The 11,342-nt window shown below is 40.7% G+C and overlaps 1 protein-coding gene across 1 annotated transcript; it reads right to left on the bottom strand.

The window, feature by feature from the left end:
* Positions 1–218: 218 nt before the first annotated feature.
* On the bottom strand, positions 219–3,377 carry NEUROD6 (neuronal differentiation 6). Its single transcript, XM_008940328.1, has 2 exons — positions 3,263–3,377; positions 219–1,843 (listed from the first exon to the last, which is right to left on the bottom strand). The coding sequence occupies exon 2, from the start codon at positions 1,820–1,822 to the stop codon at positions 809–811; it is 1,014 nt and encodes a 337-aa protein (XP_008938576.1). The 5' UTR covers positions 1,823–1,843; positions 3,263–3,377; the 3' UTR covers positions 219–808.
* Positions 3,378–11,342: the final 7,965 nt, after the last annotated feature.

Raw genomic sequence — 11,342 nt, 5'->3', positions numbered from 1 at the left:
ATAATACAAAAAAAAGTGCTGATTATATATGGTCAAAATAACTGAGGCAAAATTTCGACAACATCTTCTAAAATATTATTAGCATGTGGCCCCTGCCAGCAACACTCTAAAGGTCAGGCTGAATAATGTCAGTGACAATCACTGTTTTTTCCTTAGCTTACCCAAAAACCATCACCCAAAAAAACTGTTGTGGTTTTTTTTTTTGTTTGCTTTTTTTGTTTTTGCATAGCTTTCAATATTGCTGCACTCTCACCTCTGCATATTGCAAGCCCATCTCAGTTCTGAGATAATTTCTTTAAAGTTCTGAATATTTTTAATCCAGTTCTCCTCAAATACATAATATATATTTTCTACCAATTATAAATAACATCATTTTTATTAATCTGATTTCCATAACATGCATTTGTATAATTACTGTACAATCAAAATAGACATTGACTTTACACAGTGTGTATGCTTTTATTTCAGCGATATTGTTCAGACACACTGCTCAACAAATCAAGCAAATGGGGAAATAAAAAGGAGAAAAAGAAAAAAAAAGAAAGAAAAAGGAGGTGGAAACAACCTCTCGGAGGAAACAAAATCTCACAGTGTTTACAGACCAAAAAAAAAAAAAAACCAAAAGGAAAAATACTTATGGGAAAAAGGGTTTATTAATACATAGAAAATCCCCACAATAGTTGAAACACACTTTAGGAACTAGTAACCACGTTAAATAGAGTTGTGCCAATTACGCAGTGCCCAAGCATCTGCTTGCTCTTAATTAGACGGGGAGGTGAATGACCACTGTTTATTTTCATTTTCCTCATTAATTATGAAAAACTGCATTTAATTCATCTTGCATGGTGAGAGACTGGCTGCGCAGATGTAAGTCGTAAGGGAAGTGGCTCTCTGTAGGCAACCTGAACATAGAGCTCTGCCCAAGGGGACCCCTGGGTGGCACTGCACAGTAATGCATGCCGTAATTGTAATTTTTGCCATAGTCCAAGCTTTCTTCTTGCTTCAGGGAAAATATCCCATTATAGTTAATTGGGGGAGGACTTAAGGGACCTTCAAACTGTGGGCTGGCACACTCGGGGGAAGTGCTTTCATAGAAGGACTCGTAAGCGCTGCAGTAGTTGTAAGGTTTCATGGACTTGGAGTTGTCGAGTGTCCCGTGTCCCGGGGGGGTGCCGAGCTCGGGGCTGTGGTAGGGGGGGTAGAAGGTGGAGTAGGGCGAGCGGGTGTGATGGGCGCCTTCTCCTGCCTGGCCCATCAGGAAACTTCTGGCATTCAGCTGCAGGCATCCCGCCACCAAGTTTGTCGTTGGCTGGGACAGACCCTTGCACAAGTTTTGGACGAAGGTGAGCAGGTCGGGTCTCTTGCCAATCCGCAGGATTTCCGAAAGAGCCCAAATGTAGTTCTTGGCTAGTCTTAAAGTTTCGATTTTGGACAGTTTTTGTGTTTTAGAGTAACAAGGGACCACTTTCCTTAAATTGTCCAGGGCGTCGTTAAGGCCGTGCATCCGATTCCTTTCCCTGGCGTTGGCTTCTTGTCGCCTGAATTTGATCCTTTCCATCCTTATCTTGCTCGTCTTTTTTTTCCGGAGGCCCCTTCGCCTAGGCAAGCCATTCTCATCCTCCTCTTCTCTCTCTTCCTCCTCCTCCTCTTTTTCTGTGTCTTCTCCAGGAGATCTTTTAATATTCTTTCCTCGGAGCACGATCTGCTTCGAAAAGCTTTCTGGGTTCTTCATTTGCTTTTGGTCATCACTTTCTCTGGAAAACTTTCTGCACATCTGGGATTCTGGCATTACAACAGACTCATCAAACGGTAGTGTTAGCATGGTTCTATAATCTTAAGTTACCTGAAAGAATGCCAGCACAATATTTAAATATTTCCATTTTTGAAGTTGGCCGATTTACATACACATCCTCACGCACCTCTCGTGCCTCTGCGTGCACGCTCTGTGGGCATGAGGCTGTGTGTGTAGATAGAAATGCACAATTTCAATTTTTTTTTGCACAAAATGCTGTTTGCTAATGCTTGTTTTTTTTTAAAAAAGCCCAGCTGTCCAGAATTTTAAAATCACTTAAAACATTCAGGATCTTGCAACTAAAAAAGCCACATTTTTAACGTGTTAAACGTGTTAAACCACGTTTAAAATGTACAATTAGCTCCCTGCTCATTTATCTCATTTTTAAACAAGCCCTTCGAACCCTCGCCACCGTGGAATTCAAAGAAATGCAAAACGTGATAAAGCAATACAGAAATTTCATTAATCCAAATTCCCCTGGGTGAAAAAAATGAGAGCGAGAGCAGTCTTAAAATTGAAAAGTGCCATATCTCTATTAACTGATAGTTAAATATTTTAATATCACTTTTTGACTTAGATTTTGAAGTTGGGCTTTTTTCCTCCCCCTTTGCATTTCTTCCCTTATGAATCAAGACATTAAACTCTGGTAAGTTAGAGTGGGTGAGTTAAAAAAAAAAAACCAGGAACATCCCCACCAAATAACTCAGCTTGTAACATAATTAAAAAATAAGAAATTTTTTTTCTAATATTTGTATGCAAATCACTCAGCACTTATTTCACATTAAAACAAAAATCAGAATAAACTAACCCTAAATGTATCCAGATCAGAGTTAGGAAATAAAATCCCCCTACCTTTTTTTTTTTTTTCCTTTTTCCCAGCAAAAATTCTAATTGATGTTATCTGTTTAATTAAAATCAACTTATTTGTTGTTTTTTTTTTTTTTTATCCCCCATCAATTGGGGGGGGGGGGAGAGGCAAAAAATCCCCTGCACGCTATAGCAGTGTTTATGTTCTGCGAGGCTCAGATGTCTCCCTCCAGCTCGTAGCTGACAGGAGCATTCTGTAGATTCTCACTGCAATCCTGCACGTGTGCTCAGAATCCAGCCTGGAAGGGGAAAATAATTTATTTTTTCCCCCGATTATTTTGCTTTTGTTTGCAGTTTGGGAACAGCAAAAGCTTGGATCCCACGGTCCTCGAAGAGACAAGCAAAACGAATGCAGGGACTTTTTTTAATAGAACAAAACTAAACAAAAACCCCAGTCAAAGACTAAGTCTATCAGTATTGTCTACACACTTGCAATATTACATAACACCAAGGAAAGTATGCAATTGCATCAGAAGAACAAAATGTTAGGAGGAGTTATTAGACAGTAAATAGCATACAGAAAATACAAGACAATGATACTGTATCTTTAAACACTTGCATGCACACCCAGCACCAACTGAAAAATATCTTTATTTATATTACCTTAGCTTTTTATTTCATTCAACAATCAGTTTTCATTTTTTGCCTTCCAAATCTTTTCAGTCTGAGTGTCGCATCGTCTCCTGGAGCCTAGATCTGTGTATATCTGCACTATCTCATTGATCTCTAAAAAGTGACATTGATGCCAACTGCCAGAGCTGGTACCCATGCCATCTGCTAGTGACGTCACGGGGCAGAGAAAACCACGTGAGCCTTTCTCCTGGGACCTTCATTCTGCACTGATCATCTGGCATCCCTCTAAGTGGGTACCAGCATTCATGTATCAACACAGAAGGTTAGTCTGATAGAAAAAAAAAAAAAAAAAAAAAGAAGAGGGGGGGAAAAAAAAAATCTGCACCAGCATTTCACATACAGTAGGTGCCTTTCCACTGGAGCTGCTTCTTTTTTAGCAGTCTGGCTGCACGGGTAGACGTGCCAACATTTGGTGCTCTCCCTGCCTACAGGTACGGCTGCCCAGTGGTGGTTAATCCGGTATTGTTTATAGGAAAAGTGCTGGCTCGTATTGCTCCGAGTCCCTTCGGTGCACCTGATACCCACAAAAAAGAATAAAAGGCAAGGATGACAAGAATGGGGAAATAATCTCAGTGATACAACACAAGTAATTTTTGCCTGAAGCTGCCAGGAGGAGATTTTGGGCTGTGGGGTTTTGGGGAGGGCAAGGTGTTGCCCCCGAGCGCGGGCTAACGGGAGGAAAGCTCCTGCCGGCTGCAAGAAATCCTCCCCTGGCATCCCTCCGTGGGCTTTGACATTCCTGAAAGAAAAGAGGCGTTGGTGGGAAACTGGATGTACACTGCGAAGGTTTCAGAAGCGATGGGGTTTTTCAGAGCTCTGTCCTGGGGCTCCGTGGTCCCCATCCCGCCCCGATGCCATGCGGCCGGGCAGCACCTGCTCCTGGCAGGGCAACACACTCCCAGGTGTAACTTGGGGTGCTGGAAGGGTTTGCCCAATTTTCTTTGCCTGCCTGGCCTTATTTGCGAACGTTTCCCCAAAATCTCTTTAAAAGCTGAACTATTTCCTTCCGAAACACACTCCTCCTAAAAAATCTCCCCCTGCTCTTCCATTTGCCTCCCTGGCTGCTTCTTTCATCCTGCCCTTGTTCCTCCTGTCAGCTGCCTCTCCTGTGCTCCCTGCCCTTCCTCCCTTAACCCTTTTGTCTCTTTCCACGGGCAACAAACTGTTAAACGGAGCTGACAAAGCCTCTCGGCTCAGCCTTGCCATGGAGCTTATGGCAAACTCCACCTTGGTGTGTTTGGGGTTTGTGGCTTTTTTTATTTAAGGAGTGGCATGTCACATCTAAGCAATATCGAGAGAGTTACAGGGGGAATGATGTGGCACCTTTAGAATTTTTTAGTTTTAAGTTTGCTTTCAGAATCATCGTGTATCACTGCTTTTTAGCGATTAAGTAATCTCTATTTTAAAAAAAAGTGAGCGACTGAGTATGCTTTTAGTATTAAAATAATCCCTAGCAGAGCTGCTATTGTTATGGGTCTGTGTCAGCATTTCCATTATAAATCCTGTTTTTGAAGGGTTTATAACTCATCTGCTTTAATTCACGTTGGGCCCAAGCTTGGCATTAACGTTCTCAGCCCCCATCCAGTTATTTTGTTTTTACCAAGTTTCTTTTAAACCTGTTTGGGCATTTTTTTTAATTATTAGAGAGAGGAACAAAAAATAAGGCAGTAGCAGAAAGTGTGTGTGGAGCATGTTGTGTCCATCTATGTGTATGTGCTCAAAGATTTTATAGCCTTTCATCAAAAAAAAAAAGCCCTCACCCCAAACTTTTTTTTTACAGAAGTGAGACATATCAGGTCATTCATGCTTTACAGAGCTCAGGCCTCTTTTTAAATATATTTTTTTCATTTTTTTTTTTTCTAAGGCAAATATGTTTGAAGTGACAAAGATGTTAAAACTTGTGGCAACTGCTCAAAGGAGCAAGAACGGTGCTATTCATAACACTCCATTTTATCCCAAATATTACAGTCTGTGTAACAGAGGAGAGAGCAGAATCCTATTATTCTCAATAGGAATTTATGTATTAAGATTTATATTGTGGAAGGTCCTGAGGGTTGTCAACCTTTTCAAGGATTTTGCATATTCAGAGTATTATACAATGCACGATAATCTAAATATGCAAAGTCCTGAGGAACCAAACCCTGTCTCAATGCATACTGAAAACACTGTGAGAAACTGAAGGGAAGGTTGACATTGTGGTGGCTCTGTGCTAAGGGAAGGACCATCAAGATCTCCAGATATATCACCCAGCATTCAAAATATCCTTTAATAAAAATATTTTCTATGTTTTTTTTTATTGCTGAAGTAGGTGGCTCTTTTAAACTACTCGGATGTTATTGCAAAATGCATTTTTGAATGGCTTTAATACTGCTACTAAAAAGAAAATAAATGAATTAGTGTGTGTTGAAGGATTCCCTCTGTAGTAGTAACATTACATTTTTGCAGATTCTTAATCCATAATTTGACCTTTTTAATATTTTCAAATAAATAGTGGGGAAACAAAATAGCTGAGATATCAAGGTTTAAAAAGCCTCTACTGTGCATGCATAATAACTTTTCATAAGGATTTTACTACGCAGTTTGTATTATGGATCCATGATATGCAAATGTGTACTGCTGTTAATATGCATTCACAGCATACCCCATAACTGCTGCTTTGCTGTCTACTGTGAATGCATGTTAAGAATAATACACAAAACACAGTTAAATGCACTCTATAGAAGGGCTGCACAGCATCAAATATGTTGCTGAACACATACCACAGTCTTCTTTTTTTTTCCTCCCAGGCTGTATAGTTTTGAATTATAATTGACTCTCTTTCAAATGCAATATTATTCTAATACATTTAACACAGAGAAACATTAATAGATTCACTGAAATAATATTGACTTCAAAGGACTGGAGAACCTCCACGGTGCATCAGGGGGACTGACCCAAACTGCACTGCAATCAATGGGAGTCCTTCCAGTAACTTCAATATGCTATCGTCGGGTCCTCAGGGAATGTCTACAGTCTTTTCTTTTTCTTTTCTTTCTTTTTTTCACTTTTAAATTTTTTTTTTCATCATCCTCTCCCAACTGGCCCGTATCTTCCAGTTTCACTGAGATGGGAGAACAACATCAGAATTAAAGAATTCTAATGATGTTTGCTCAGGAGCAGTTTAATGTATAGCAGTCTGGGTCATTCACTGGTAGCAATGGGACACTGTGGGCAGTGAAGGACTGTTCAGAAGGGGAGTTAGCTAAATATTTTCCTTTTTTTTCCTTCATCTTTTTAATGTAGGCACTAAACATCACAGCAACTCTGCTCCTCATGCATGTAAAGTCATAGTGACAGTTCTCTGATATTGAACTCCCTCTTTCTCACTCGTGACCTGGTGTGATTTTGCTTTCTGCCACAGGACACACATGCCCAGCCCAAAAACCTGGGAAGGACCAGAAATACCCCCTCCAAACCTGCTCACGTCTGGGCAGGCTCCAGCGTCTGGTGTCGGTGCCAGAACCCAGATGTACACCTGCAGTGGGGTTGGACTTTCAGCTTCCCTTGGCAGGTTCTTGGGATGCCTTGGGAGCAGGGTTGAAGGGAAATATACACAGTACATCCCAAATTGCAAAGCCAGACCGTGAAGGGTAAATACATGGGTGACAATATGAAAAACAGTAGCTCCTGGGTCTAGTTGCCTGCTGAGTTCAGAGCTCTGAAGAAGGTGGGAATATTTCTCTGGTTTTTCCTTTTTTTTTTGTGGAGGCTTTTTAAAAATTATTTTGTTATGATTTGTTTGGTGGTTTTTTTTTTTTACAAAAGTAGGGCAAAAGAAGATGGTGTCTTGGGCAGGGACTCTAGTCTGCTATGGGACTGATGTGATACGTGACCCTGCCCTTTTCTGCCTCTGTGTCCCCAGCCCGCTGCCATAAGCTATGGGCTGCTCTGTGAGGGGAACCTGCTGTTCTGATCAAGTTGCTAAACCCTTTCCCATCAGTGCTATGATGATGTTCAGGGATATGTGTCCTTCTCCCAGGAGAGATTAAAGAACATGCAGATAAGGACCCCTGGCTTCAGGGAAGTAACCTACATTAGCTCAAGAGGATTCGGTTTGTTTTGAAAATGTGATTTTTAACTTGTCTGCTAATGCTGCAAAATATTACAAATGTGCTTTGCATTCTCTAAGCCCCCTGTAATGAGGATGTACTTCTTGTTCTAATCAGACATCCCTAGTTTTATGTTTTGAATAGGCTGTTAGGGACAAATATGAAAGAGCTGCAGAGGGGTTAGTTGCTCTGTTTTAATGGGAGTCACTTGACTACAACATGAATTTAGAATCTGAAAGTGCTCCCTAATACTCTTTGCTTATGGTTAACCGAAAATGAGTTTGTGACCTGAAATTGCTCTAAAATTTCTGAAACACCTGACTAGTGTGGGTCTGGTTTAGATATGACATACATTTGGCATAATCCTATTAATTTTGAGCTGCTCTTGGTTTACGCTAAGTGAGTTGAGAGAGGGTGGGACCCAATAATTTTAATTTGCTTATGGTTAACCGAAAATGAGTTTGTGACCTGAAATTGCTCTAAAATTTCTGAAACACCTGACTAGTGTGGGTCTGGTTTAGATATGACATACATTTGGCATAATCCTATTAATTTTGAGCTGCTCTTGGTTTACACTAATCTAAGTGAGTTGAGAGAAGGTGGGACCCAGTAATTTTAAGGTGCAAAATACTTTCAGGTAGAATGCATTTTATTAACCTGAGAAAAACCTTAATAGCACAGTATAGCCTGAAAGTTTTATTACCAGGTTAAGAGGTGGTATGTAACTTTCAGTAATATGGGATTTAAGGTACTTCTCTGCCATGGGAAAAACACTCTAGTCAGACCAGTCATGTAGCTGTGTCACTTCTTGAAACTACAGGGGGTTAAGATCATTCTTATTGCTTTGTGGAGTGAAGCAGCCCTAAGGTACATCTGAGAAATTGTTTATTTGGGTTTGGTGTTTTTTTTTTCATTCGTACTTGGTGACTGGGGTTGTCACCCTGCCTTGAGGATGCTCTGAGTAAGTTACACAGCCTGCAGAGGCCATAGCAGGGACACTTGGCTGTAGCACTGGCACTAATGCTGCAGGTTGGTGCCTGCTCTTTAACAGCCATCTCTGTCACACAGCTAGTTAGTGGTGCTGCTTTCTTCCTCCCTTCTTTCTGCTGGTGCCTACCTCTGAGGCATACATCTACACTCCCAGGCATGCTTCCTCTGTTCCCATTTTGAGAATGTCTCTGTTCCCACCACAGCGTGTTCTCTGGGATGGACCTTGTAGCTAGTCCCTTCTAGAAGAAGCAGTAGGAGTCTGTATGACCCCAGAGCAGACCTGTGCTCCTTCCTATTCCCCCAGGACACCTCATGGCTATGATGTGTGCTTCTTCTCCCATAAACCAGGGGCACTTCTTCCTTGCAAAATCTCTGAGCTGGATGGGCTGCTTTCCTCTCCTTTCTGCAAACCTCCCCCAGCAAGAGGTGCCTGATGGGATATTCTCCCTAGATCAATCATGTGGATGTTGCTAATATGTTTTCTTCCCTCCTGCAGTCTTCTCCCTGTGAGAAGAGATCATCTATTGCACAGGGAGTGACAACGTGTTGGGGCAAAGCCCCTCTGAGAAGAGGTGGGAGTTCTGAGTGCATGGTGATGGTGCCAACTCAGAAGAGCAGAATGGCCCCACAGAAAGCACATGCTGTGATGAGCAGTTTGCTTAGGTCTATGCAGAATGATCTAAATTAAATGTGAGATGTAAGGAAACAGAGGAGGTGAATTAACACTGATTTGATGGCAGTGCAAAATAAAACCTAAAAGCTGATGTCTGCTTCTGGTGGACAGTTGCCTCCCAGGAAATTAGAGGGAACTTTGTAGAAGATCCTTGCAAAGTTTATGACAAATTCTGACATTTCCATTATTTGCAGCAGACCTTTGAAACTCAGCTGGGAGAAAGCCCTCAGGCTAGAGAAATGACTTTTCTTTACCCCCATGAAATTTTATCCAAGTCCAGGTGAGCTGCAAGCTTCTAACTAAGAATCATTTTCTTTCTCTTCTGTGTACTCCTCAGTCAAATTTTAGCAGCATACTGAAATAATACCTGATCATCTTAGGGGAAAAAAAAAAAGACCTTAGAAGGAATAATTCCTTAAAACTTGTTTTGAAAGCACATTATTAAAGTTGAGAAGTTGAGTAGCTGACAGTAGGAAATGCCAGAGCTGCAGTTGCCTATAAAACCTCTTTATATAGAAACAAGCAGGTAGTTTCTGAACAGCACAACTCAGTTGAAATTCATATTTTTATGAATATAAAGAATGGGGCAGGATGACTTGGGTTTACGAGCTATGGGAATATCTGCTCCTTTTGGTTTGCCTTCTATTATCTGAATTGATACCCTTCTTGGTCAGGGCTCCTCCTGAGACTCTGGTCTGATCAAAATAAGTAAATTTTCCATTCAAAAAAGCAGAAAAGCTGTGCAATCAGGCATCCCAAGCTGTTAATGAACTATGACCTCCCTTACATTTCCTAAATCTGTGTTACACTTCTGACTCCTCCTAGCATCTACGATTGCCAAACAGTGTCTGGAACATGTGATAATGTGTACACTTAAAAACCTTACTGGAGATCTTTCCTTATCAAAAAGAACTTGGGGTTAAAAACAAAATCCAAAGAAATCTAAGGCAGTGCTACAATCATGTTTATCTTTATAAAACTCTACAAAGCAGGGGAATACTACTTTCCAGGAGGAAGAGATCTTAAAACACAAGGATCTTAAAACACATGCTGAACTTGTTCCACTGATTTAAAACACTTGATGCAAACATTGGGAATAATCAATAATGTGATGTCTATTTGATAAACACTCCAGAAATTATTTTTCAGAAGTAGCTTAGATGAAGTGTTTAGTCACTACATCCTCTCCCCTTCCTGCTTTTTCCTGTTATTCACATCTTCACTGATTTGAAGGTGGTGGAAGAAGGAGAGCAATATACTTTGAAGAATCTTAACCATCCCCTTTTTACCTCAAGACACAAACTTTATCACAGCTGAGATGGGAAGCTGGGTCATTTGAGGTGTTTTACCCACAGGATCAATTTTCCCTCGACAGTACTTGGAGATTCGGTGGCAGAATTTGACTGCAAATAGAACAGCATTTTATAAAACTGTTTTCTGGATTCAATCCCCAAGCTTCTGAGAGAGGAAAAGGCAGAGCCAATTTCAGCTCAGCTGTAAAATGGTGCTGAATTCAGATTGGGCTGTAATGATTTAATTTTTTTTTTCAAAATAATTTTGGGAAACTGATCTTTTAAGAACATTTTTTTTCAGTGATGAGTGAACAATTCTGTTACTTCTAGCTGCAGATCTACTTTTAGAGGAACTGATGTATCTCCTCTTAAAAAAAAAAAGGCAAAACCCAACATTTTAATGTGTTTTTCACCAAATTTCCTGAGCGACTAGACACATGGATGTTGTAAGCTGTGAATTTCTTAGTTTTCCATTTCAAGCTTCGTAATTTTCCTAGGACAGAGTAAAGAGGAAAATATTAAGAATAGAACAATTGTTGCTGTCTGTTCAAGCACACAGCTGAAAGAAGTAGAGCTCAAAGGAGGATTTTGCTTATAGCTGGATAAATATTTTTGGCAAGATCCGTGGACAACCCTTCGAAAGCAGCATTGCCTATTAGTCAAAATTTGCCAAAATCAACATGAAGTTATGATCTGCCATAAAGAGAGGTGAGGTTATCATGTATTTAAGTCCAAGCTGAGGTAAACAGTAGTTTCAGTAATTTCCATCTCTTATGTCTGCTTAATCTCCAAGGAGTTGTGTAAGCCCTACAGCTTGCCAGCTTCCTCAGCCATCAGGCATCTTAAAAATCAGTGCTTCATGCCACAGCCTTGAGCACACAGTGTTGGTTTTGGAGGTAACAGCTCTGCAAAGCAGTCTCACCTTGCAGGGCAGGCAAAGGAAATTGAGTAGTATCTTTTGGCAGCCCAGAGTTTTCATTTCAGTCCTTGGGCTGGCTGAGGACTGA

Source organism: Merops nubicus, unplaced genomic scaffold (genome assembly GCF_000691845.1).
Source record: "Merops nubicus isolate BGI_N331 unplaced genomic scaffold, ASM69184v1 scaffold185, whole genome shotgun sequence".
Lineage (NCBI taxonomy): Eukaryota > Metazoa > Chordata > Aves > Coraciiformes > Meropidae > Merops > Merops nubicus.
The sequence above is the reverse complement of the archived record's forward strand: the minus strand, read 5'-3'. Positions and strand labels throughout refer to the sequence as shown.